Source organism: Cyphellophora europaea (genome assembly GCF_000365145.1).
Source record: "Cyphellophora europaea CBS 101466 unplaced genomic scaffold supercont1.1, whole genome shotgun sequence".
NCBI classification, from domain to species: Eukaryota; Fungi; Ascomycota; class Eurotiomycetes; order Chaetothyriales; family Cyphellophoraceae; genus Cyphellophora; species Cyphellophora europaea.
Window position 1 is genome coordinate 1,692,184 of NW_008481797.1, and position 26,039 is coordinate 1,718,222.

General features: G+C 55.4%; 10 protein-coding genes across 10 annotated transcripts; 4 read left to right on the plus strand and 6 right to left on the minus strand.

The window, feature by feature from the left end:
* Positions 1-20: 20 nt before the first annotated feature.
* Positions 21-3,110, plus strand: HMPREF1541_00627 (uncharacterized protein; the record flags this gene model as incomplete). Its single annotated transcript, XM_008712933.1, has 2 exons — positions 21-236; positions 285-3,110. 2 exons carry the CDS (start codon positions 21-23, stop codon positions 3,108-3,110), a joined length of 3,042 nt encoding a protein of 1,013 aa, XP_008711155.1.
* A 743-nt stretch (positions 3,111-3,853) lies between these two features.
* Positions 3,854-5,782, minus strand: HMPREF1541_00628 (uncharacterized protein; the record flags this gene model as incomplete). Its single annotated transcript, XM_008712934.1, has 4 exons — positions 3,854-4,252; positions 4,396-5,070; positions 5,141-5,253; positions 5,323-5,782. 4 exons carry the CDS (start codon positions 5,780-5,782, stop codon positions 3,854-3,856), a joined length of 1,647 nt encoding a protein of 548 aa, XP_008711156.1.
* A 700-nt stretch (positions 5,783-6,482) lies between these two features.
* Positions 6,483-7,922, minus strand: HMPREF1541_00629 (uncharacterized protein; the record flags this gene model as incomplete). The annotated part of the gene is made up of 1 exon (XM_008712935.1): positions 6,483-7,922. One exon carries the CDS (start codon positions 7,920-7,922, stop codon positions 6,483-6,485), a length of 1,440 nt encoding a protein of 479 aa, XP_008711157.1.
* Positions 7,923-8,537: 615 nt separating this feature from the next.
* HMPREF1541_00630 (uncharacterized protein) lies at positions 8,538-9,644 on the plus strand (the record flags this gene model as incomplete). Its single annotated transcript, XM_008712936.1, has 1 exon — positions 8,538-9,644. The coding sequence occupies one exon, from the start codon at positions 8,538-8,540 to the stop codon at positions 9,642-9,644; it is 1,107 nt and encodes a 368-aa protein (XP_008711158.1).
* Positions 9,645-9,782: 138 nt separating this feature from the next.
* HMPREF1541_00631 (uncharacterized protein) lies at positions 9,783-11,774 on the minus strand (the record flags this gene model as incomplete). Its single annotated transcript, XM_008712937.1, has 5 exons — positions 9,783-9,918; positions 10,002-10,323; positions 10,415-11,358; positions 11,406-11,469; positions 11,516-11,774. The coding sequence occupies 5 exons, from the start codon at positions 11,772-11,774 to the stop codon at positions 9,783-9,785; spliced, it is 1,725 nt and encodes a 574-aa protein (XP_008711159.1).
* Positions 11,775-12,324: 550 nt separating this feature from the next.
* On the plus strand, positions 12,325-13,646 carry HMPREF1541_00632 (uncharacterized protein; the record flags this gene model as incomplete). Its single annotated transcript, XM_008712938.1, has 3 exons — positions 12,325-12,709; positions 12,758-12,894; positions 12,951-13,646. 3 exons carry the CDS (start codon positions 12,325-12,327, stop codon positions 13,644-13,646), a joined length of 1,218 nt encoding a protein of 405 aa, XP_008711160.1.
* A 1,422-nt stretch (positions 13,647-15,068) lies between these two features.
* Positions 15,069-16,007, minus strand: HMPREF1541_00633 (uncharacterized protein; the record flags this gene model as incomplete). Its single annotated transcript, XM_008712939.1, has 2 exons — positions 15,069-15,689; positions 15,744-16,007. 2 exons carry the CDS (start codon positions 16,005-16,007, stop codon positions 15,069-15,071), a joined length of 885 nt encoding a protein of 294 aa, XP_008711161.1.
* Positions 16,008-17,854: 1,847 nt separating this feature from the next.
* HMPREF1541_00634 (uncharacterized protein) lies at positions 17,855-20,180 on the minus strand (the record flags this gene model as incomplete). Its single annotated transcript, XM_008712940.1, has 3 exons — positions 17,855-19,774; positions 19,908-19,999; positions 20,051-20,180. The coding sequence occupies 3 exons, from the start codon at positions 20,178-20,180 to the stop codon at positions 17,855-17,857; spliced, it is 2,142 nt and encodes a 713-aa protein (XP_008711162.1).
* Positions 20,181-20,754: 574 nt separating this feature from the next.
* HMPREF1541_00635 (uncharacterized protein) lies at positions 20,755-21,875 on the minus strand (the record flags this gene model as incomplete). Its single annotated transcript, XM_008712941.1, has 2 exons — positions 20,755-21,584; positions 21,638-21,875. 2 exons carry the CDS (start codon positions 21,873-21,875, stop codon positions 20,755-20,757), a joined length of 1,068 nt encoding a protein of 355 aa, XP_008711163.1.
* Positions 21,876-22,833: 958 nt separating this feature from the next.
* HMPREF1541_00636 (uncharacterized protein) lies at positions 22,834-23,334 on the plus strand (the record flags this gene model as incomplete). Its single annotated transcript, XM_008712942.1, has 1 exon — positions 22,834-23,334. One exon carries the CDS (start codon positions 22,834-22,836, stop codon positions 23,332-23,334), a length of 501 nt encoding a protein of 166 aa, XP_008711164.1.
* Between the last annotated feature and the right edge of the window lie 2,705 nt (positions 23,335-26,039).

Here is a 26,039-nt window from a genome sequence, read left to right on the forward strand (position 1 = left end):
GAATACATTGCGAGGCAGTCATGGCTTGCTCTCACGGTCAAGTCTTTTTCATTTGCGCCATCGGCCTCATCCTGCTGGCTCGGCCAGCCGCTGCCTTCGGTGCTGGTAACATTGCCTCGCTTTCAAAGGTCGAGGGAATCAATTGGCGTCATGGCGATATTGAAGATACTCTGCTCACCATCGCGGCTGCAAAAGCCATGAGCGGGAAGAAGTTTGGCAAGTTGGACGTCAAGCGGGTAAGTTTGATGCATAGCCCCTGGACCTTCAGGCATTGATGGTTCTAGGTCTACTTCGGCAACTGGCTGCGTGACTACTCACAAGCCGTTGATGTCGGCACCGTCAAATATGTCAGCGCCGAGGCTATTCGTATTCTACTTTGGGTCTTGGGCTTCATGTCTTTTGGCTATGGGACCGCCGAGTTTGAAGTCACCACTGACCGTCTTGGCTGCTACCGTCCCGAAGAGCACATCGACAACCCCAAGGACTATGCTGAGAACCAGGACGCTCGCCAATACGATCGTCGTCTTCGTGGCCCTGTGGATGAGCGTCGCGAGCTCAGCATTAACCCAGATACTGGCCTCAAGAACTACATTGCTTCTGAGAACATGGGCATCGACACGTCGGCCGCTCTTGTACGCAACTTGTTCGGCCGTGCCATCGATCTGGGCCGCAAGTACAACCGTAGCAAGGACAAGAAGGATCTCCATGAGGCCCTTCGTCTGATGGGTACCGCTTCTCACTGTCTCGAGGACTATGCAGCTCACTCCAACTACGTCGAGCTTGCTCTGATCGAAATGGGCGAGCGGGACATCTTTCCTCATGTTGGCCGTGATACTGCTGTTCGTCTGCGTGGAGCTCGCAACGAGGTCTGGCCTATCGTGACCGGCACTTTCGGTGGCGTTGATTTCCTCCACTCTGTCTGCGGTGAGTTTGAGGACAAGACGACTCAGTCCGAAATCCAAGAGCTTGAGGGTGCACTCACCAACAGTGAACAATCTGACGGCAGCGTTCTCCGTGATCTCCTCAGCAAAGTTCCCAGCGGTCTCTTCGGCGGCAAAGACGAAGCTGGCAAAGTCAACGAACTGCAGCAGAATGCTCAAGCTCATCAAATGCAGAACACCAGAATCTCTCCCCGTCAGCCGGAGGAGTATACTCGGTATCTGAACGACGTCCAAAAGCAGATCTACCCAATCATCCAGTGGCACGATGAAGTCATGCAGGGTCTTACCGAGACTATTGAGAAGCTCCCAATCTTACCAGATCTGATCGAGAACATTCAAGAAGAGATCAACAAGTTCGTCTTCAGTCTTCTTGCGCCTTACGTTGTGCCCATCATTCGGCAGATCAAGAACGAGCTCGAGACCGGCTCCAGCGAGATCATTGGCTCTAGCAAGGCGCAGCAGCACATCGTTTTCAACGACGACCGCTCCTCAGATCCTACACATTCCATGCTGTCCAAGGACCACTTCTCAAATGTGCTCAACGAACCTGCTGGCCGCGTCGCCAGCGCCACCGTCAAATGGGTTGTGCCACAGATTATTGAAGCCTGGGATAATGAGCGAGCCGATATCCCTCGCACACTCGATCGCATCATCAACGGCGTACTTCACCACCCTGCGCTTCGCGACCAGGGCGGAGATGCCAGCGAAGGCCGGAGAATGATGTTCGGCGTCGTTGAAAAGTGGTGGAGCGAGAAGGATAACCGCGAGAAGGACGCTCTCCGCCAGCAGCTCAGCCGACGTGGCGTCCAATCCGGCGACAACCATAAAAAGGGCGTTCAAGATCATGGTCATGGAAGCTATCGACCTCAGGGTCAAGGTTTCAAGATTGCTGGCGTTACTGGTGGCCCTGGCGGGTCCGGCGGCGGCTCGGGCAGTTATCCCATCAGCGAAGCGATGGGTGCCATCGAAGGTCTCGTTGGTGGCCAAGGTGGTCAAGGTGGTCAGAGCGGCCGTCCCCAGGGTGGCTACGGTGGTGGTCGCCAGAGTGGCAACGATTCTGCCGACAAGTTTGGCAAGATGGCCGGCGAGGCTGCAGGAGGCGGAATTCTTGGTGGCATCGTGGGTGGCATTGCTTCTGCCGTTGGTGCCGATATGCTTGGTGGCGGGCTCGACGAGAACAAACAGACCTACAAGCGCGAGTCTTACGGTCGTGATGGCAGCCACTCGGAGACATACACCCAAGTTGGTCAGTCCGGCGACCGCTACGGCCAGGCTCAGTACTCTCGCACCGACAAGCCGTCTGGTGGCCGCGCTGAGGAATACACACGTTACGAGCAGCGGGGCGGCACCACCCAGGTCCATCGCGAGGAGCGTGATGAAATGGGCGGTTACCGTGAGAAGACGCAGACGTACTCATCTCAGCGTCGGGATGATGATGACGAAGATGACAACCGTCGCAGACATGGCGCCTCGGGAGGCTACGGCGGCCGACGTGATGACGATGATGATGACCGTCGTCAGTATGCTGGCTCTGCGGGTTACGGCAGCAGACGTGACGATGATGACGACGACAACCGCGGCGGCTCGTATGGCAGAAGCCAAGCGCATGTCTCCAGCGGTGGTTATGGCCGTCAGGAACATTCTAGCGGTGGGTATGGCAGCCAGCAGAGCTATGGCCGACGTGACGATGACGATGATACCCGTGGTGGCTCGTATGGCAGAAGCCAGGGCCATGTCTCGAGCAGTGGCTACGGTCGTCAAGAACAGTCCAGTGGTGCTTATGGCCGTCAGCAAGAGTCCAGTGGCGGGTACGGTCGTCAGGAAGAGACCAGCGGCGGATACGGTCATCAGCAGGAGTACGGCAGCAGTGGTCGCCGTGATGACAATGATACCTATGGGTCTGTTGGTGGCTACGGTCAGCAGCAGCAGTCCTATGGCGGTTCCGTCGGCGGTTATGGCCAGCAAGAGTCCTACGGTCGCTCCGAGGGCTACGGTCAGCAGCAATCATATGGACGACGTGATGATGACGAAGACAATGATCGCTATGGTCGCCGCAACGAAGACAGCTATGGCAGCGGCAACCAGGGCTACGGCGGAGGTAATCAGGGTTATGGTGGATCGAGCGGTGGTTATGGCGATGATTCGGGCTACGGTGGTCGCCGCTACTAAGCAGCACGCTCTCCGCATCCTTGTCATAACGACGTTAACGATGTGATGGGTGGATTACTAAAGAGTATGGCCTGAATCGTGATCGAAGGAGACATTCTTTGATACCACAATAGACAAGCAGGCTGCGGCGAAACTGCCAGGTGGTCGAAAAATCTGACACACGGGATCCCTGGACTCACAGTAGAGGCTTCCGGCTGTGATCTGCAGTGAGTCCAGAGAGCCGACCCTTCGATTTTGTCGACCTCTAATGAATTGACTTGACTCCAACAATAGCATCAAACGACATGACAGGCAGACCTCTGTGCCCATCTCCACTCACATCTCTCCTCCCGCAATGTGGACTCTGCTGAGGGTGTCATCACCAATCAGCAGCCCTGCCTGCTGGCCCTAGTTGGTAAGGCACCAGGGGGCCACAGCCTTGCATGACCGCGTACAGGGCTTACTAGTGAGATCTTCCAGGTGGGATGGGATATTGGTCACGGTGCATACGCTACGGTTCCTGGATCCCTTCCGCTGTTCGTTGAGAGCGCGCAGCCCTCAGAGCAAATGGTCTTTCTTGTTTTAAATGTAGTCTATCTAGCCCATAGTGCAACAAGACAAGCGAGGCATATCTTATCATCATCGTCATCGTGGTCGTCAATGCAAAAACTCCTCCGCACCAAACCCTATGCACGTAATGCTGTTATCCACACGCATGCATACCGCCCAAAACCTCCCCTCGCTCACCCCACGCCCAATCCTTCTCACTTCCTCCCCAACACCTCCTCCACAACCCTCGCAACCGCCACGCAATTCTCCTCCCCAAACCTCCCGCCTACGACCTGCACGCCCACCGGCATCCCTTCCACCAGATGGGGGTCATACTGCCGCCAGTTAAACTCATCACTCTGGTCCCTCGGCCTGTGACTCTGCCACTCCTCGCTGCCCACATCATCCAAGCGCGCGGTCGTGGCGGGGATGGCGAGCGCGGCGAAATCGACGAAATTCCAGTGCGCCGTGTACGAGACGTTCTGGCGCGACTGGACCCAGGTCTTGGGACGGAAGCCGACCCAGGGCTGGATTGGGGTGATGAGGGCGTCGATGCCCGAGGTGGCCCAGCGGCGGAGGTAGGCTTTTTGGTAGGTGAGGCGGGCGTTGGCGACCTGGGGTTGGGGATTGAGTGTTAGCGTCGGTCACCGGGGTTTTTGGAGTGCTAGCTGCTAGGTGATGTGCGTCCGCGCTGCCTGACACTTCATGGCTAGAGGGAGGAAGGGGAGGGATTGCTGAAGAAGAAAAAAAAACGTACCTCAATCGCCTGATCCACATCCAAGCGATCCTCCGCCGTGCCCACTAGCATGCCGGGCACCAAGGGCTCGTCGCCCTGCTCACACAGGCGCGCACACTTCTTGCCGCCGTCCGCCAGGATGGCCTTGGTCCACAGCCTCTGGCCCTCGATGTGCGAGTCGACCTCCCACTGGAAGACGTCGTGGCCCTTGTCGCGCAGCTTCTGCACCACTTCCAGCACGGCGCGCTCCACGGGCGGCTGCACCTTGACCATGCCGTCATCAACGTAGTACCCGATGCGCAACTTCTTCCCGGGTGGGAAGCTTGCCAGCTCCTTCCGCCAGGGGATGGGGTGGCTCGTGGGCTCGTAGCGCCAGGGCTCCGCGGCCAAAAGACCCTCCATGAAGACCTCGATGGTCTCCAGGCTGGAGCTCAAGGGGCCGGCCACGCCGTTGACGATGTTCTCGCGCACGACGCTGGGGTGCCAGGGGAAGCGGCCGACGGTCGGGTTCAAGCCGTACAGACCCTGTAGGTTGGCGGGGATGCGGATGCTGCCGCCGATGTCGGTGCCGACGCCCACGATGCTGCCTTGGCAGCCGATCAGGGCGCCTTCGCCGCCGGAGCTGCCGCCGCTGATAAGGGCACGGTTGAGGCTGTTGACCGATTGTTTGAAAACATGGTTATACGAGTCGGACATCTGTGGTATGCCGGTTAATTATTGGGCCGGGAGGTTTGGGGTGGCGTGACAGGGGGATCTAATGGCTTACCATGAGGGATTGCGGAATATTGGTTTTACAGTAGAGGATGGCGCCTTGTTTGCGGAGGCATTCGGCGAGTAAGCAGTCGGAGACGGCGGGCTTGTTGCAGAGTCCAACCCAACCTGTTAGAAAGCAACAAGTTAGGAAAATGCCCAGATAGGCTAGTCAGTGAATGAAGAGAGATGCCTCACCGAGAGTGGTGTCTTCCCCTTCCACATCTGCGCCGTCCTTCAGACTCACGGGGAGACCGTGTAACGGGCCCACTACCTCGCCTGTCTCTGCAAGATACCGATCAAGTTCTTCCGCACGCTTGATGGCTTTGTGGAAGAACATCTCTGTGCAGCAGCCGGTGAGTTGTTGGGCGATCGCGGCACGTTTGCAAAATGCGGTGGCGACCTCGACCGCAGTGATCTCGCGGGACTTGATCTGGGAGAGGAGTGTGCTGGCAGAGACAATGGTCGTGATACGGTGCTCGGTGGGAGTCAGTAGGGTAGAGTTGGTGATATACTCGAGCGCCGACTTGGGCAGTGGCGACGGCAGTGGCGAAAGGCGCCATTCCGACGGTATCTGCGCGGCTTGCTGCTCCCGTTTGAGGGCTGCTCGCTGCTTCCAGGGCATAGACGGTACTGATTTTGTTGCTTCGTTGGGCATGGTCGCGTCTGTGACGCTGATTGGATCTTGCGACGGCATGTTGTTGGTACTGTTGGATGTCGGGGGAGGTACGGAAGACATCGGTGGGACTGCCGGAGGTGTCGTCTGGTTATTATATGTAAAAGAATAACCCTGCAAGAGGGCGAGAGGTGGTCAACTTTCATCTTCATCTTGGCACCGTCTAGCCTTGTCGGAGAGCATGCCGCCTAGCTATGCAGAGAGCCAGTATAGTGGATTAGACTATCCGTACCGAACAGCCGAGTCGTCGCCGTTGAAACTTGAGGTCACGATTTCAGGTGGGAGGCAGCTTGCCAACCAGTCGGAGCTCGAGAGCTCCGCCGGGGGCCGTCAGGCGGAGGATGTTTCTTTGAAAACCTGCCAAATGTTGCCTAGAGCTTCGTTTGTGGATACGAGGGACCCCAAGTCTGTGGCGACACCAGCCACATGAGGTCGTTCTGTATATACATCTAAAAGGAGCAAGTCGCCTGTGCTTTTTATAATCAACATGGCGATGAAAATGTTCTGATATGGCTACTTGAACGGGTCAGTCCTTGACCAAGAGCCTGCTCATCACGTGGCGTCCAACGCCTCTACTGTAATTGCCATAACGACGTCCAAAACTTGGGTGAACACCTCTGGCTAAACCTCATTGTGCACGTCTTTGAAACTCCCATACATATATAGTTGTTCACCAGCGACCTCAAGAAGCATATAGCTTGACAAGACTTGAGCGCCTCCGCTGCCGCCTCGCATCACACATGGCTTGAGCATTCGGATACGATGGTATTGGGTTCGAATCAAAATAGCCCCAGAAACGACTCACAACTTCATGATGTCGCTCGGTCGCTGCATGTATACCAACAAAATACACCGCAACAGGCAGGTGGAGGTAGGCTGCTGATCGTGGCTGAATCAACTCCAGCAGGTCACATATTTTGTCTGCGATGACTGTCGAGGTGTTGCCGGCTTCGGTTTCGGCATCCGGGTATAGCTCCTCCAAAGCCACCAGGATAGACGCGTATCTCCATGCGTCTTGAAGGAGGAGTGTTTCATCATGCATGCTGTGGGATAGCTGCAGCAGCTGTGCCAGGCTGGTGTGATAGGTCTCATGAGAGAGCTCCGACATGTGGCCTTCGGCGATCCTGACATAGACGAAGAAGGTCTCACGAGGACAGCCGACCAGTTCGAAAAGGGTAGGGTCAATCTCGACACGGTGGAAGTCATCAAAGACCAATCGACGGTCCTTGTGTATAATAGCGCCCATGACGTCGTACCAGTTCAGGAGCGATATGGCTTGTTTCAGTCCGGGAGTGGACTGATAGAGGTTTGAGAGCTGGCCCCAATTCTGGCAGTGTACGTCTAGAAGTGCACGAGCACCGCGCAGATGTCGACTCCAGTATCCAAATGGACCCTCCCTCACATCGAGGAAGGCGAAGACGGTGATGCCGAACACGGCGAGGATATCACCACTTTCGACGGAACGCTTGAGACCCTGGAGAGCATTGGAGTAGAGAAGATCTTGATCGAGACCATCGGTGAAATTGCCACCGTTCATGCGCGAGCTGATGCGCTTCCACGCAAAAGCCCAGACGTCGAAGAAGCCGGTGTATTCGGCATCCGGGGCCTTCTCTGGATCGTGGTTGGCACGGGCTTGGGTGTATTGTGAGGTGAAGTAGCGTAGGTAGTTGGCGATCCCTGTGGTCCAACCGGGATTGTCATCATTCTGCGTGGTGAGCGAGTCCGGTGAAGTCAATGCTTGTTTGGCCTGGTCGACGGGCGAAGCAAGCTGATTGGAGGCGACCGAGGATGGGGAGGTGAGCAGCTGCAGCTCAGGCGATGTGTCCAGGGACAGGACTGTGCCTGTGCCTGTGCTCAATGCCGGCTGGTACTGTACCGGATCCTGTGCTACAGCATCGGGGGCCTTGGCTGATGAGGACGAGGTCGAGCCACCAACCCATTTGACTCGGTTTACGTAGCCCTGGCAAGCAACGCCATCCTGGAGACACGGACCGCAGGCAGGTCTGTTCAGATCGCACTTGACGCCGCGATATTTGCAGGTGATACAATCCCGGTCCCTGCGAAACCCACGTGGCTTGCCCTTACTCTTGCCCTCTTTACTTTTGGCCGACGCTGACACCATTTAAGGAGCCTCAGGATCCTTAGGTCATGCTGGCTGATGGTCCGGGGAAAGGCAGGAATGGAGAAGGGAAATTATGATTGCTTGCCAGAAGTGGCGGGAGCGGGGTTCAAGTGGTCCGAGGGGTGTTGGGGGCTGGACTCATCAGCCTCATTTCCCGGCGATAGGAGATGGGCGCTGGGCGGTTCACCAGCTCTACTTCTACCCTGCTAAGATCTCAGAGGTCATCGGTCCGTCAGGCCGATGTGGCCCCAGTCCAGCAACGCCCGCCTTCTGTTCTCTTTAGCGACGTTGTTCGCCTATGACAGACAGCAACGTTACGAATACTATATGTACCATGCCACTCAGCTGATTAAGGCAATGACCAAGGTCCGAGGGCTACAGGCAAACACGAGGGGCCCCCCGATTGCGGTGCCCGGGGTTTGACCGGGACGTCAGCCTCTCCAATTCCCCCATCTGCAGCAATGGCATATCCCAGCACTTGTTCTCCAAGAACAGGGTATCCAGGTAAGATGACATTCATCAAGAAGTATCAACAGCAGCAGTGATCCCACCGACACCGACATCTTGATTCCCGCACATTCAGTACCCTCTGCAAGCCCCCACTGCGACTTCATCATGGTCGCCTCAACCCAACAGCACACCCTCGCCATCCTCGATGACTATCACGATATCGCAAAACCGTACTTTGCAAAGATCCCCAATCTGAGCATCACCACCTTCCCAACCACGCTACATCCACAACACTCCCCCTCCGACCACGCAGCCCTCATCGCCCGTCTCTCGCCCTTCACCATCATCTCTACCATGCGCGAACGCACACCCCTACCCGCCAGCATCCTCACCCAGCTCCCCAACCTTCGCCTGCTCCTCACCACCGGCACCCGCAATCTTTCCATCCCCGAGGCCACCGTCGCATCCCTCTCCATCACCTACGCAGGCACTGTCCCACCCCCAAAACCAACCCACGCCCCCGTCGTCCCCACCACCAAAGCCGCCAGCGTCGGCTACAGCAACACCAACGAGCACACCTGGGCTCTCCTGCTCGCCCTCGCCAAGAACGTGCCGCAGGACGACTACAACGTCAAAGCCCGCGCCAGCGGCGGTTGGGAGACGGCGCTGGTCACCGGCCTGGCAGGCAAGACCATTGGATTGCTAGGACTGGGTCGTCTGGGCGCGCAGGCCGCCGTCACCGCCGCACTGGCCTTCGGCATGCGCGTCGTGGCCTGGAGCGAGAACCTGACACAGGCGAAGGCCGATGCGGTGGCGGAACGCGCCGGGCTCGACAAGGGCGCGTTCCGGGTCACGGCGACCAAGAGGGAGTTGTTTGAGGTGAGTGATATCGTGAGTGTGCATCTGGTCTTGTCGGAGAGGAGCGTGGGCGTCGTGGGGGAGGAGGAGTTGTGGGCGATGAAAGAGGATGCGTTGTTGGTCAATACGAGCCGGGGCCCGCTCGTCGATGAGAAGGCGCTGCTGGCGGTGCTGAAGAAGGGAGCGATTGCCGGCGCGGCCCTCGATGTGTTCGACGTCGAGCCCCTACCCGACGATAGCGAGTGGCGGAGTACCGAGTGGGGCAAGAATGGGACGAGTAGGGTGGTCTTGAGTCCGCATATGGGTTACGCCGAGACGCGAACGATGCATTCGTGGTATGAGCAGCAGGCGGTCAATGTGGAACGCTGGCTGAACGGGGACGAGGTATTGAACAAGATACTGCCGCAACAGTGATCCCCATTTCACAGGGGTCGTCGTGCGTGGGATCTCGACAACACCAAGAAGTCATATCGTGGCTATTCCCATCTCTACATCCTTTTCTCTTTCTTTCTTTCTCTCTCCTTCTCTCCTTCTTCCCCACGTCCTCACATCTCAAGCCCCAGCCCTGACGACCGTAAACCCATCCAACTTGGGCAACACACTCCTAATCTCCTCTCCATAATTATGCAACCCGCCCGCATAGTTGGTCTGCTCAAACGCCTTGTCCGGCTTACTACCGCCCATGTACCTATAAGTTGCCCAAAAAAACAACCACAGTCAGCTTCAAACCCATACAATGACCCACTCCGAAAAAGGGATGAGGGTACTTACGTGCTCTTCACAGTCGGGAACAAGCTGATATCACTTAGATAATTAATCTTCTTCTTCCACTCGGCCTGCGCCTCCTGCCGAGGGTTGATGTACTTGATGCCATTACGCTCGCAGGACTTGATCACGTCGGTGATCCAGCGGCCCTGGACCTCGATGGTGGTGGGCCCGTTGGAGAGCAGCGTCGGGCCTTGCGGGCCATACAGGTGGAACATGTTGGGGTAGTCGGCCACGGTGGTACCCAAGTAGGTGTACGCGGCTTTCTTCCACTGGTCTTCGAGCGTCGTGCCGTGGATGTCGCGGAGGCCCATGGCTGTCATGCCGCCTGTGTTGTGGTGTGAGTGTTGGGTAGCGGTTGTTGTATTGAAGTGGAGTGGGAAGGGGGGAGTGCAACAAGGAGGAGTTAACTTTCTTACCTGTGACGACGTCGAATCCGGTGGCGATGACGATGACGTCGAAATCGTAGTGCGTGCCATCCTCCAAGTTGATTCCCGTCTCGTCAAAGCTAACGATGGCGTTGTTCTTGATGTCCACGACATCCACGTTGGGACGATTGAACTGCTCCAGGTAAGCATACTCCAGACACGGCCGCTTGATGCCCCAGTAGTGCGGCATCTTCTCCGGCACCAGGATCTCCTTGTGCCTGTCGTTGTTGAGGCGTGCGCGCTGCTTCTTGACCCAGAAGTTATATGCCTCTTGATTGGCAGCTTTGTCAAACAGATAGTCCTTATAGTTGCCCAGCCAGTAGCGGAAGCCGCCGTCCTGCCACAGCTTCTCATAGAAGGCCTCGCGCTCCTCGGGCGTGTCATCAAACGTGTTCTTCTCGCTGAACGTGTAGAGGAAGCCGCCGAAGCAGTGCTCGCGAAGGTGCAGCAGCTCCGGGTACCATTTCTTGGCAACCTCTTGCTCCTCGACGGTGAGGTCGCGTTGGCGCATTGGCACGGTGAGGTTGGGGGTTCGTTGGAACACCTTGAGCTCGCCGGCTTCCGGGCCCCATGCTTGAGTGATCTGGACACCAGTTGCCCCGGTCCCGATGATGGCACATTTCTTGCCTTTTACGTCGATCTCATCGTCAGGCCAGAATGAGGAGTGGTGGAGGACGCCTTTGAACTTTTCGATGCCGGGCCAGTCAGGCACGTATCTTTTGGCGGCGAAGCCTGCACAGACGACGAGATATTTGGCTTTGGCCGTTCTGCCGTCAGCTGTCTTGACCGACCAGCGGCCTTCATCGGTGTTGAACTGGGCTTCGGTGACAACAGACTCGAATGCCGTCTGACTCTTGATGTCAAGGACCTTGTCACAAGTGTCGAAGTAGTCCCTCAAGTCTTTATAGTTAGGGTAGTTGTTGGGCCAATTGTGTCTGAGATCGTCAGCAGTGGAGTAGGATGTCTGTGGTGGGATTCCTACGCCTTGATGACCTCCGGGATGTTGAGCTGATACTCTGGCACTTCAGAGTCGACCATAGCACCAGCTATGGTGAATCAGTACTGTTCTTTACGCATCGCAGCTGTGCTTACGGTAGCAGTTCCACCTCCATGTGCCGCCCAAATCAGTACCCGCCTCGTATATGACAGTCTTCAGCCCTGCTTTCTTCAGGGAGTAAAACATGAAGACGCCAGCGAAGCCACCACCGACGATGAGTGCGTCAACTTCGAGATTGTCCACATATGGACCATCTGTACGCCTTCGGCGACCATACTCATGGAGATGCGTCCTCAACTTGGGGTTCGTCAACTCAACCTTCATCTCCTGGCTCCCCGGAACAGTGTCGTCCATTGCAGATGTCATGTTGTGATGCTTTGAAAGTTTCTCAGTAGATTCCAAGCTTTCCGATACAGCATTGACAGCACCCTGACGTCCTCACAGCCGTTAAATGCTCGTCAGATATCCGCAAGCCCGGATGGTATGTCGCTACAAGGAGCCCATGCTCGGCTTTCGGCTTGGGCCTTTGAGGGGTGGTCACTACTCCCCCTCACGACTCCTCGCACGACGCCTTTCTTTAGTAAAAAGCTGACAGGATCAGTGGACAGGATGTGCTGTTATCTCAGGAAGCAGTCGGCAGAAAGCGGGGTCCCCCGCAATAACAGGGGAAGTCCCCGCGTAGGAATGCATAGAATGCATATTATGCTCAACGAGACTTTCCGAGGACCGTTTGTGGTACCGAGTAGCGCCGGATATGACTACGTGGAGCAAGTGATCAGCAGTCTGACAGGAGTCAAAAAGTATATTGCGAGATGTCCTTGAAAGAGGTGCAACTGAAGACGAGCAAAAGGTAGCCAAAACTTGCGACACTACTACTATCTCCCCTATACAGTTCTCAGCAGATATGGGCCTTACTACCGAAGCAGTCAATAGCCTCAGAAGCACTTTTGACCAAGCATGTGCTAGTGCTGAGGGTCTACCGGGCGTGGTGGGTGTCGCGGTGAGCAAAGATGGGAAGGAGCTGTTCGCCCATGCGTCGGGCAAACGTGGAGTTGGGTCAGATGAGCCTATGGGCCTCGACCACGTATTCTGGATCGCTTCGTGCACGAAGATGATCACTGGAGTTGCTTGTATGCAGCTGGTAGAGCAAGGAAAGTTGAAGCTTGACGATGCCAGTCAGATTGAGGAACTATGCCCTGAGCTACGAAACGTACAGGTTCTTCAGCCCGATGGCAAGCTTGTTCCTAAGAAAAGTGGCATAACTCTTAGGATGCTGCTTTCGCATACAGGTTCCATGACCCATTTCCATTTCTTGAGGAATGACTGACAAAGTACAGCTGGCTTTGGCTACACATTCTTCCATAATGGTCTCCGCGACCATAGCAAGCCAGTTGGCTATGACGAGTTCTCCGGCCATCTGAGGGATATCATCCAGCCGCTTGTGCATCAGCCTGGTGAAGACTGGCAGTATGGTGTAAGGCAGCCATGGTTCTTCTCCCATGCATCTTGATACTGACCGAATTTCCAAAGGTGGGCATCGACTGGGCTGGATTCTGCGTCGAAAGAGTCACCGGCCAATCTCTTAACGACTATTTCCAACAGCACATATTCAAGCCCCTCAACCTGAACAACATATCAATGTTCCCAACTCAGTCCATGAGATCACACCTAGCATACATGAACTCCCGCGCCCCCGACGGCAAGCTCTCACCCCGTGACCATCTCCTCCACCGCCCGCTCGTCGTCGACTCCGCCGAAGACGTCAAGACCTGCGTCAACAGCGGCGGCGCCGGCTGCTTCGCCCAGCCGCGCGAGTACTGCCAGATCCTCGCTACACTGCTCAACGACGGCACCTCCCCTACCACAGGCGCGCAACTGCTGCAGAAAGCCACGGTGGACGCCATGTTCGAGAACCAGATCCCGCAGTTCCCGGATTTTGGGCACAAGGGCATCCCGCCAGCTAAGCCCGACCTCACGAACCCGATCCCGGATCTGTATCCGGGCAAGAAGCAGGGTTGGGGCCTGACGTTCATGCTGTCGGATGGCCCGACCGGGAGATCGGATGGTACGGCGCACTGGGCGGGGCTGCCGAACTTGTTTTGGTGGTGTGATCGTGAGAAGGGGGTCGCAGGGATTATTGCTACGCAGATTTTGCCGTTTTGTGATAGCCAGTTGTTGGGACTATGGGTTAATTTTGAGTCGGGGGTGTATAGTGGGCTGCAATAGTTGCGAGCTCGCCAGCCTGAGACGGACAGGAGTCACCACTAGTAGTCTGGAGTTGTTGTATTCAATAACGTCGACTTACTCAGGCTATGAATGTCGTCTCACGCAGAAGATTCCATTAACGATCTATTAATTTCTGTAAAGACGTAGTCCATCATAAATGATACGCCAACACTGCGAACGTACGTAGCAGCACAATGCTACCCAGTGTCAGTACGACAACTCATGATACAGGGGTATGCCGCCCACTTCTTCGACCTCAATCTCGCAAATTCTACATGTCTAATGGTAGCTTACTGTACCTTGATACAGAACAACCATATTCTGAGCCCTCAAAGCAACGGTCGTCACCAAAAAGACCATTGCACCACTCTCGCACTCTCTCGACCACCTATTCCTAACCCCAGCAAACCCCCCATCTCAAATTCTGCTCTGGACCAGTCCCTAGATATGCAGTCAGCATACCCTCGCCAAAATCCTATCCCATAATAAGCAATGCCCCTTCCCCCGGCCCTCACGCCGAGATGCTCCCCCTAAGTCACAATACACTTCGGGCATAAATACTAGTAGTAGTGCCATCATGCAGCCAAAGATCCCCAAAGCACACATAATCATATCTGAGTTTAAACGGCCATGGCTGCTTGCTGTTTGTGGTAAAGTAGTAACGTACACACGATATCACATCACATCTGGGAATCTGGTAAAGGCTCATGAACGGGAATACGAAGAAGAAACGACAGGGGCGAGGGAGTTTCGAGACAGATAGGAAACTTGAGGAAGGGAATAGAAGGGAAGGGAAATCAAGGCAAGTAAAAGTCGAAGAACACGGACGTTCCTCTCAAGTTTCTTGGGTCGGTCGACTCGGGGGCGTGATATATCTGGCACAAACAATCTCAATACAGCAATAGGGCCAAGGGAGGGTGGGGCGGCAAAGAAACGAGCAGTCTGTCGACAATGCTGCATCCTGCTATGTACGAAGACATGGATTTTCTCTTTCCATTTTATTCAAGTGATAAGGAATGTTCGATCTTTTTCTTTTCATTTCGGGTTTACTTAGCTCTCTACAGAAAGTGGTTTGTTACCCTACCCCCGTTCTGGTCGTTTACCCACTCCAAGCCTTGAGCCTCAAGCTGTTCCAAACGTCGAAGGGTTATGCACTTCGAGCATCGCTGGACGAGTTTCTCTCCGTCTCGAGACGTACGCGAAAAAAAAAGCACACATGAATAGAAAGGTTGGAGAATACAAGGGGTTGATATGTAGCCCTTGCGAAAACAACACCAGTGCGGTGGAAACAAATCGTGGAGGGGTGCCGTGCGCCATTAGTTTGTTGTGTTGTAGTGTGTTGGGTGTTATGGGTCTTCTCTTCGCCGCGTCAATCTACCCGACTGAGCAAGATGGTCAACCATCTTTCTTTCCTCATCACCCTCAGGGACCTTTGTAGTACCAGTAGTTGGCAGCGTACTGCACGCTGAACTCCGCACCGGCCTCGATGCCCTCACAAGTCTTGGGCGGCGAGCCTCCAGCAGTGTTGACGCGGTAGACGTGTTTCCACTCTTCCGTTCCGGCGGGCGCCTGGGGATTGACGCCGTCGAACCTGATGTCGGTGGTCTGGCTGTTGGGCGTAGCATCCAAGAACAGCCAGGGCACGGCACCGTCGCCTTTCCAGTCGACGCCGGGGCAGGAACCCGCCGGCGCGGTCGAGTTGGCGTTGGCCTTGCCTTGAATGATACCGAGACTGCGCGCGGCGCCATCCGGGCTGGAATTGAGCTCGAAGACGGGCGTCTTATTGCTGAAGAAGTGATGGCCGGAGAGTGCGATGTCAGAGGGCTGCAGGTTGGTGTAGCTGGATAGGAGGGTGGAGGCGTCAGCGTCGCCCTCGGGGTTGGCGATGCCTGGGTTGGAGAGTGGGTATTGGAGGGCGAGGTCTGGCATCAAGGCGAGCAGGTCCGGGAAGGAGGCGGCCATGCAGGAGGCGTTGTAGAGGTTGGCTAGAGCGCCAGCTGCCACAGGCTTGACGTCTGGCGAGCTCTCTGCGCATGTGTAGTTCTGCGGTTGCGTTAGTTGGGGTAGGTGGAGTGTGATGGAGAGAGTTCAGCGTACCTGGACGCCACGTCCAACGACAACGTGAGCAAGTATCAGACCGTCTGGTGTAGGCAGAGGTGTAGGCGCTGGTGGCGGAGCTGCCCCAGCCAAATCGCATGCTGAAGGTGCTCCAGCCTCTTTTGCTTCTTGAATATGAAGGGCAACCTTCTGGTAGTAGCCAGCTAGTGCTGGAGACCAGGCATAGTCACTACGGGGACCAGAGGGAGAGGCAGACACGAGGGCCGTCGTGAAGACCGACAGGGCGAATATTGATGTCTTCATGTTTTTGGACGAAGCTCTGAGCGATGATGGTTGACTATTGTGCCAGCACTGCTGGGGGTTTGCGACAACCAAGGGATGCTTCACGAATATTAAGTGCTTTGGTAAGAGGTCTGACCAGCAGAGGCCGAACTGGATAACAAGGCAGAAAAACCACAACAGAGATAGAAGATACGCAACGATTCAGACTGGAGGAGGCTGGACGGGAGGTCGAGGTATATTGGGAGGAGAGTAGTCCAGTCCAGATGACAATGGTGGATTCGGGTCAAGAGGGCAGTGGTAGGACAGACCAACCTGATATCGAGCCGCGCAGGCTCATTTAATGGGCGGCAGCGGCCATACACATGGTACCAGTGAGCATGCACAAGGCAGGACTCCGTTAAGGGACCGGGGTACGCAGTCGGTGGGTAAGACCCACCTTGCGATGCGAAAAGAGGCGATGTTTCTATTCTGCGAGCGAAGCGCTTACGATTGGAGTCGAGCGGCCCTTTTGGCGACCGCGTGTGGAGCTTGCAAACGAAGGGCTGGGGGAACGAGGAGGCTCTGCAGGGAGCGAGAAGAGATCGTCGCTGGCGCCAATGTGAAACCCCAGTCGTTGGCTGTGCCATACCTGGTTTGTCAGAAGGGACGGCCAAAAATATCCTGTCTTGGGGTGACTGGGGTGGTGGGATTGGTCAGTCATCAGTCCACCTCGATATAGCCGCTGGCCCATTGCCCAAGAGATCATATCTGGTTCCATGTTCGGAAGCTTAGATTCGTTCCGCAATCTGAGAGGCCGGCCGTCTTGCAGACCCTTACATGACGCGCATCAAGCATGTGTTTTCCGGCGGTATAGAGGCTTGGGACGTATATTCTTATTTGCTACAAGAGCATCGTCGGAATTGCGACCGAGGTGCCCGCAGATAGTCGAGAGTGCCATGCTTCGCATCGTAACCGCCTGCACCGGGTGCAAAGCCCAGGCAATTGTAATGCCACTGCCGAGCACCGAGGGAAGGACAATGGGCACTCCCTGCCCATATCTCAAGCCTCCCTGTGCGACCCAAGAAATGGATGATAAGCATCCTGCCTCTTACCTGCAGCCTTTTCCTGCCGTGGGCGACCTCTGCATGCTGCCGTGCCTAGAACTGGCGCCCAGCCGAGAGCCTAGCCGCCCACGTTCCAGCCGGGGCGGCTGCCTGTAGCCGTCATTGGCGGCGCTTACTCTCTAATCGCTGCATTTCGCTTACAGCGGTAGTACAGGCGCGTGGGGGCGTAGAGGCCCCTACGCCAACCGTACCACCGCAACATTTATTTTGATATACAAGTGTAGAGCTCGCGCAGCGAAACGGTTCAACTGCGGCAAAGGCAGCATGTGTGCCCTCTTTCTCTTGGAGCGCATCTTCTTCGGCAGTCCTCAAGCGAATACTGCGAAGTTACCGTGGCATGAATTGCCAATCGCTACTCCTCGCAACACCTAGGGCGAATTTCGGTCTGCGGCCGTGATTAGTGGCTACCCGTCAAGGCCACCAACCTGCCCCCGTGGCTTTGCTCTTGGCCCTACTAATTGCAGTCAAGCCAGTGGCTCATAAGCGGCTTTCACCTAGATGCTGACGGGCGCAGGAAAAGTAGCGTAGGAAGGAGATCTTGCAACTGCGCTGTCATTATGTGTCAGGCCCCATTTCTGACGCTATACTGGTACATTGCTCTGACCCCTTCCTGCATCCAGTATCCCAAGACTCCGAGACATCATCACCACCAGGGGTAAACAAAATAAATGGGCAGGCTCCTTTGGGCTCATAGCAGAGACTTTTGCTTATGATCTGCGATGAGCTCGTGGCGCCCAGCCGTCAACCTTGTCGACCCCTAGTGTATTATCCAAAGCCTTCCTGTTGCCACTCACTCCCAGCCTCACCCATAGCCGCGCCCCCTCTGGGAGCAGGGCCTGCCAGTGCCGCGCCGGCCGCCAGGTTCCCTATCTCACCCACCGCGTGCCTCTCCACGTCAGTCGAGCCAGTCCAGTACAGCATGACAAATACCAGAAGGTGCAGTGCCACGCAATACACCGCAAAGATGTTGCGGCTTGTTCTGGTCGCCAGCACGATCCGCGTCAACGAGAAGATCATCCGCTCTGGCAGGCTCATGCGCCGATACGCTCGAGTGGCCTCCTTTCCGCGGAATGCCGCAAACGGTGAAATGTTGGCCTCGTACTGCGACTTCCACCTGCTGTCGGTGTCGGGATCTTCCTCCGCGTGGACACGAGTGTGCGACATGCCGCCAGAATAGCCGGTCGATGATGTGTTGGCGCCCCGACTGTAAGCTGACACGTACCGTGACTTTTCATAGAGCTGGAGATTGTCCTTTTGCAAGGATGCAACCTCTTGCCGCAGCGATGTAACGGTAGTATACGTCTTCTGAAGCTCTTCCTCGAGCTGCTGATTCTTCTGCTTGAAGCGGTCGCGCTGCGCCTGGATCATGGGTAAGATTCCCGAGCCACCCCCAACAGGCTCACCCGATCGCAAAGATTCCAGAGTCGTAGAACCTAACCGAGGGCCAGTATCGTAACCCGAGATGATAGACGATGTTGGCGACGCTCGCCCTCGTCTCATGGACCCCGGGTGGCGCGATGTGTATGTGCCGGCGACCGACATGCCTGAAGAAGGCAGTGCGTTGGATGCCTCTTCCTGCACCCGCAACAGGTCATTTTCCAGCGTAGAGGCCAGTTTCTGAGACTGCTCAAGTTCCGCATTCGTGCGGGAGAACTCTTCCTGCAGGTCCTCGAGCTGCTGTCGTGTATCTTGGTGCGCAACTCGCATAAGAGTGATCTCGCTGCTCAGTTTCTTGTTCTTTGCCAAGAGTAGCTGCTCGAGCGACTGCTCCTTGCCCTTCTCAGCACTTCCGTTGGCGACTGGCTCTGCAGAGATATCGTCATCGTCTACAGACAGCTCAATCGACTGCAGCACTTCAAGCTCTCGCTTGATTTCATCGTAGTCAGCACACTTATGAAGCTTTGTGCGCATGTCCTGGACTTCGCTAGCGAGCTGCGAGCGTTGCCGCTCCGCATGTCGTAGCTTGTTGTCCCATTCGCGTTTCTCCGCGTCTTTCTCGAATCTCGCACTCTCGGCTTTTCGCAGTAGGGACGAGTTCTCCGAACGGAGCCGGAGTAGTTCAGCCTCGTCCTCGTGCGACTGCTGTGCCGCATTCTGTGAGGTAGCGCGCGCCAACTCCAAGCGGAGCTGTTCGTTCCTGGCCTCCATCTCCGCGAGCCGAGCGCTTGTCTTTTCGAATTCCGAGTTGAGCATGTCCAGTTCCGCCGCGGCGGCTTTGCCGTACACGCCTTCCGCCGGCTGTTCCCCGTCGTGGCCAAGCCGCTGGGCAACTTCATAGCTCGCTTTCAGTTCCTTCAACAGACGGTCTTGGTGCTCGACCTTCTCCTCTAACGCCTTCTCTTTGGCTTCCCAGTTGCTCTCTTTCTCTTCGACGACCTTGGTCCAATTCGCAACGATCTCTTTGATTTGGTCACCTGATCCGGCATCTGCTTCACGTCGAGCTGTGCTCTCTTCTTGTAGCTTGCGCTCTGTGTCTTCCAGCTGCGAAGTCAACTTGTTCACTCGCTTCTTCAGCTCCTCATTCTCCGCCGTGACTTTGGGCAGGGTGTCTTCCGACGCGACTAGGGCCTCGACGGAGGCCTCTAGCAGCGGAAAGGGATCTGGAACATCGGAAAGCGGTGTATAGACCTGGAGGAATGCTGAGGATGAGGTCTTGCCGTGTGTCGTCAGCAGATCAATGAATGTCTGGTAGGCTGCGTCTCCAGTCAGTAGGGATCCGTTGTGTTCGTTAAGGTAACGTGCATTTCAGTAGAGTCTTGATCTCTGACAGTTTCGCCGCATCATCCAGCTTTCGGAAGTCCTTCGTCTTCTGAGCGACCTCTTTCCGCTCAACCACCGCCTCTTTCTGGTTGTTCACGATCTCAGACGCAGTTGCGTCTAACTGCGGGATCAAATTGGATAGATCGAGCCCTGCTCTCACTCAGTCACGGTTCCCGGCCGGACGCTCTGGATTAGACATACCACGCCATGCCGATATAGCCTTCTGGAATTTGTTCTCTGCATCGGGACTCTCGTCGGAGCCATTCTCATCGGGCACAGCTGGCTCGTCCTCTCGATGCGGACTCGCTTCTGCGACCACGAGTGCATCCATTCCTGCTCACGAAAGATTCTGGCACCATTACTATGCGACAGTGGTCCCTAGGCGTTTCATCACTTCTGACGAGTGCGCCAGGTTGTCAAAAGTCATTTACCCCAACTCCCTTACAACGAAGTGGACACTTGAAGTCACCGAGCTGCGCGTCGCCCTACGGCTGAGAAAAAGGACCAAGTACGCTGCCAAGGAATATGGCGACGTCGCTCTATTACGCCTCGTGTGTTTCAAGGGTCTGGCTCTCACCGTTCACGTTAGGATCCAGTTCATCGAGGTCTAAATCGCGCTGCTAAATTGAGGCCGATGAGGACAGAGAAGATCGAGTCACGGACAGGCATCAACCATGAGAGGAGCAACTTGACTGGGGTAATCATGTTTGTCGTTAATTGACTATGTGCATTGAAGTTCAAAGATCATGATATTTCGTCAGGAAAGAGAAGCTGAGAATCCAGTTCCCTGGCCCCTCCAGGGAGCTGTTACTATTTTGGACACTCCCCGCTAAAGATTGGTCGCAAGGATGCCCTCAGACGATAGGCCCGTTAACCGAGTTTCACCCCATTCGTAAGGAACACGATCAGCAGTTGTTGTCAATGGCATCAGCGAAGAGAGCATAGTTGTCGGCATTGTTGACGGCCTGAGTCGAGCTGAGCCTGGTGGCCGCGGCATAGCCGTAGGCGAAGTCCTCTGTGCCGGGAGGGAAGATGCCGGGAGCGTGAGTAAACTCGTGAAGCACTGTTGCGGCCTGGGACTGGTCACCACAGCCGCGACTCGTGGCCGGTAGGGAGTAGAACAGCTCGCAGTTGGCGATGATGTTGCTCGCTGGTTGGGTGTAGGCGATCACTCCTTGTTGGCAGGCGCCGAGAACGTCACCACAAAAGTATTGGGTGTTCCCACTGGTTAGCGAACTAGCCTCCTGCGCAATGGCGCGAAATCGAGAGGCGACGTTGCTGCGAGTGCTGGATGAGGTGGTGCGAAAGTACTCCTGGAACTTGGATGAGGAACCGGAGGATGCTGCAGTCGCGGCGTTGGTGGCAAGACCAACAGTATATTCAATGGCAGCTTCCAGCGCGGCGCCTTCGGAGCCAGAGCATTGGCTGACTTCTGTTCGCTTGTCCAGACTGGCAACAGCGCGACTGTGCTGGGCAATCTCTTCGGCGGTGATCTCGACCTCGAGTTCGTTACTCTCGTACGGGATAACGCCCGCAATCTCGGTCGAGTTTAATTCGGCGTATTCAACGACGTCAGAGGCAGAGATGGTGTACACACCACCTTCAAGGGCGTACAGAGACGCCACATCCACTACGGTCTCCGTCGACTCGCCAGGCGCTAGAGCCCAGAATTTCTCGTCTGGGATGCTGGCTAGGTCATAGTTGAAGACGACGCCGGTGAAAGGCATAACCTCGCCTGTTGGACAAGTCAGCAAGGTCGAATCTCAACCCCTGCCGAGTCATGCTTACCGTCCTTAGTGACCCTCAGCTTGTTGACTGGGCCTTCATCGAGAAGAGTGGCGTATGTGAGGAGGTTCAAGGCCTCGCCGCCAGTGTTGGTGACCTTCATGCCCACGCCTGCGGCGCCAGCATCCGTCAGTTCGACAGCCAGGCCATTTTCTCTCTTGAAGTTGATGGCGTGGGGGTGAGCCGAAACGATCTGAGCAATGGCTGCTACCAGAGCAGCTTTGAGGGTGAAAGAAGGCATGATGAAAAATGTGAACCGAAGCTGATGAAAGAATGAATGACTGTCCGGTTCTGTGCAGCCGGTAAAAGAATGTTTTATTGAATTGGTAAGCTGTTAATTGAGGGCTCTATATGGTGAGGCGGGGATGAAGTCTTTATAGACCTCGAAGTGCGGGCGAGGCAAATAGTGATCTCGACATGCTGCAGACATAATGCACAAAATTGGAGCCTTGGGACCCTATGGGGACGATCACGCACGGCTATGCCCTCGAAACAGAAGGTGACAGTACATTGCAAAGGCGAGGCCGCTACGGATGTCTCCATTGACTTCGGCAGATATGCAATCTGTGGCCAGGAAACGACCGGGAGCGTACGTAGGAGGGGTCTGGAAAAGGAGCCACCGGTCTTGGTAAGATTGCCTGGACCCCGGGGAATCTTGCCCTTTGGTTTCATGGAGTTTCAGATCTCTTGGGTCGCATGTTTAGTTGACAGAGGCTCCAGCCTGACTTGGCATGCCGTTGATTCTGTATATAGTTGGGCCACGGGGGTGATTGCTTGTCGAACTGGGTCGGTGTGACCGACATTGTGATGAAGCACGGCGACTTGGAGCTGCCAACTTCAATCACCGGCACTTGGGCACAGGAGCCAGGGATAATCTCAGACGGCGAGCTTGCAGCATTGCTGAGCCCCTGTAACACCTCCCATTGGACAGGAGGCCATGGTCACGAAACACGCGCCAAGCATACGCGGCTGCCAAGGCCAGCTCCCGCCGAGACGACAACGAGGTGGATCGGCTCAGGCAGCGGTTTTGGGTTCGTCTACCGGTGCGGACATAAAGCTTCTAGTTGGATGCTGGTATTGTCGCTTCTTGCATCCCGCACTATCCTTTCTCAATGTTGAAAGCAAAGTCGTTCGGTATTCTTGCGCTGGCTACAGTTGTTTGCTACGGTCTCTACATCCCTATCCAAAGAACACTCAGCATGTCTGGTCAGGAGACCAAGAACACTCCAGGCACTTCAGACGCCTCCGCCAAACTTGAGCTGCGCGTTCGGCTCGAGTTGCTCACTATCGATAGCGCCGCCGACGCGGGCGTTCCTAAAGTGCAGCTGCTTGCTCATGTGGAGAATCCGTCGGACGATGCTATCAAAATTCTGCGCTGGAACAGTGTCCTCGACCCTCAAGCCGGCTTGCTCGGTGCCATATCCCTTCGCAACCAGCAGACCGCTGAGAATGTTCAAATTCCCACCATCAAAATCAGCCGACAAACACCTGCTCCAGAGGAAGCATATGTCCGCATCGAGCCTCGATCCGAAATCAACAACCATGTCACACTCGCTTTGACAACGACCAAGCTCGAGGATGGCGTCAAGTACGAGGCTCTCGCGCAAGGCAGGTTCATGGAGATTTACAGGGACGATCAGCGGAGTGATGATCCGGCGAGCATGCCGTATTCGAGCGAGAGCATTAGCTTTGCAGCCTAAAAGCCTAGGGTTTCTTCGAGAAGATAGCTATCAACGGACCAAGAAATCGATTCGGGCAGGTCGCTTAACTTATGACCAAAGTCATCGCCATATCACCACATGAATATACATTGGTATGCTTCAGAACTTAGGCGAAACCAGGCTAACCTGGCCTTGGCCGGGGTATTCCTTGGACGTCTGGTTTTGAATCATGATATGGGATATCCACGGGGAAGTTCTAGGCTCTCATGGAGAGCATAATCGAATGGTCCAGGGGCATGGACAGGGCACAAGACTTTCAGGAGGCGCCCGGGTGGCTAACCTTGTCATCTGTAAGCCAATCATTGGTTCAACTACTGTTCCTTTCGCAGGCTTGATTTCTTGGCAGGCCCCTTCTCATCATACTATACCCCATACTCCTCTACGCCCCCGATGGCTCTCAACACTTCGTGCACGATTCCCGCTCAGACCACAAGCCCGCGCTAATGCACTACCTCCGAGCGAGCATGCTCGGCGATATGTTTTGCTACTCCGATAGGACTGTCAGCAACTCAGACATGATCCCGCAATCATATCGGCCGTCGATCGTGGATCGATGGCTTCGGCTGATCGACAGCAGCCGGCGCGCGCTCCAGCCCCAAATTACCTCCAATACGCCGACACAGCACATATCATGAGCACTTCGCAAGCAACAGTGGTCTTGGCTCTGCCACTTATCTACGTAGCACAATTTCCCGGAACTGGCCGATGTGACCACGCCTGGAGCTCACCTCAATTGCTCTCTATCTTGTGAGCCATGGTTTGGCCCCGTGATGAGGAAACTCGTACTGTCCTCCTCCAATAGCCCTCGAAGTGAGATACTGGCTGCTACCCAAGCCGACTGGTGTTATCTGCGACTGTCGATCGTGAAAAAACCATCACCTGCGTGTTCACGCAGCAAGGATAGGACTCCGAGAGCAACCCCAGCACTGCTGACCGCATCTCTTCTCGTTCGACAGAAGCACGGCGCGTATACAGACTAGGCTGAGACAGCCTAGCTGACAATGGCTCTGAAGAGCGACCTCGATCGATCAAGTCCGAAGAAATTCGCCGCAAGCGACTCTGCTGTGTCTTTTGTCTACGCCAGATCGTCCTTACTGCTCTTTCGATCTTGTCATCTCAGCTCTCCACGTACTTCTGTCTTCTGCTTCATTCTACATTGTTAACATCTAGACGCTGGTGTCAGTCCGTTGCCCATCAGGATGCCGATATCGTTTCGAACCAGACGTGCCGGCCTCCTCAACGAACAGGCTGTAAGCAGCAACTGTGGCGTTGACTGTTTTGCTTACAGGCTTGTTTATTTCTGTCTCCAAGTGAGAGGCATATTGCGCCAATTGAAAATGATGTCTGACCTGCAAGCGTCACCATCTCTCGGACCTATACGACCACGACAGGACCAACAGGTGCTCGAAACGACTCCGAACTTGACAACAAGAGCAACGGAGGAGAAATCCAGACTTCTGTTAGGCATCCATCTGAACCACGTGCCATGAGTCTCAAGGGGTGAGAGGGCTGAATACCAGTTCAAGGCCACACGTCAACGGCTACACTGACAATGTGCTCCACTCATTCACTGCCTGTATTTCTTGGCATTCGATGGCCGCCATTATTTGCCCTGACCTCTGCCCTCCATGTGCCTAGCATCATGGCCCCCGTGCTGTCTCAGGAAGACAAGGCAGCGCCCAGCGGTGTTGATGTACGCCACTTTTCCACAGTTGACGAAACCCCGATTTGTGTGTGCTAACCCACAAAGACCACCTTCTGAGTCTGAAACACGTCTGACTCTAGAACGTCGGCTGCCTTTGTTCGCTTCCACCACAGGCGACCGTCTCAGAACTCATTACTATATCATCCATTGATGCATGCAGCCGTCTCCCACAGCCAATTTGAGCACTGGGTTACACAAGGTCGCACTCGTCTCTCATTATGATGTTCCCGAGCAAGTACTAGTATATATCCAGTCAAAAGCGCAGTTACCAAGCAAGCATATCAGTCACGGCTACCTTCACCAACAACAAGATCGAAACTCAGCGTCACCGCTACAGTCCCTCCGCCTCGAAAGAGAAGTGAAAACGTGAACCGATCTCGAACCTCAACAATCCAATATCAACAATGTACTACTACATCCGTTTCGTACCTCGACTCCCCCTTCGACCCTGCTCATCCCCAACATGCACTTTCCCGGCCAGAGTCCACAACCTCACCCACCGCTTGCACCGCCTCTATACTCTCGCACCATCTCAAAGCGTGGTTGAAGCGCAAAGGGAGGCCTGGCTGGAACTCATCGTCCTCTACTATCGACACCAAACGGGATGCGACCGGGACCCATCGCGGTATCTACTTCCAGACATGCACCACGACAGAGACGACCACGGAGGAGGACCTGGTGGGCTGGCAGGTTCCCTAGTCACAATCTACTAGGCGTATTTGACCCGCCGGCCCTGGGGTGTGATTCGAAAATAGACGAGGCAGCTTGCCACGGAACGCTGCCGCAGAAGAGAAGGGTATGAAACTTGACTTAATGGACGATTAGTAGCGTCTGCCATGCATCTTTTACCCCAGGATGCATAAATCCTATGATGTTTGCCTATCAACAAAACACCTCCTCTTCGTGCTGTGCCGTGACGGGGTCGGGTTTACTCTCGCAGACTGGCGAGCGTCTACGAATACGCTTCAGGCCAATCACT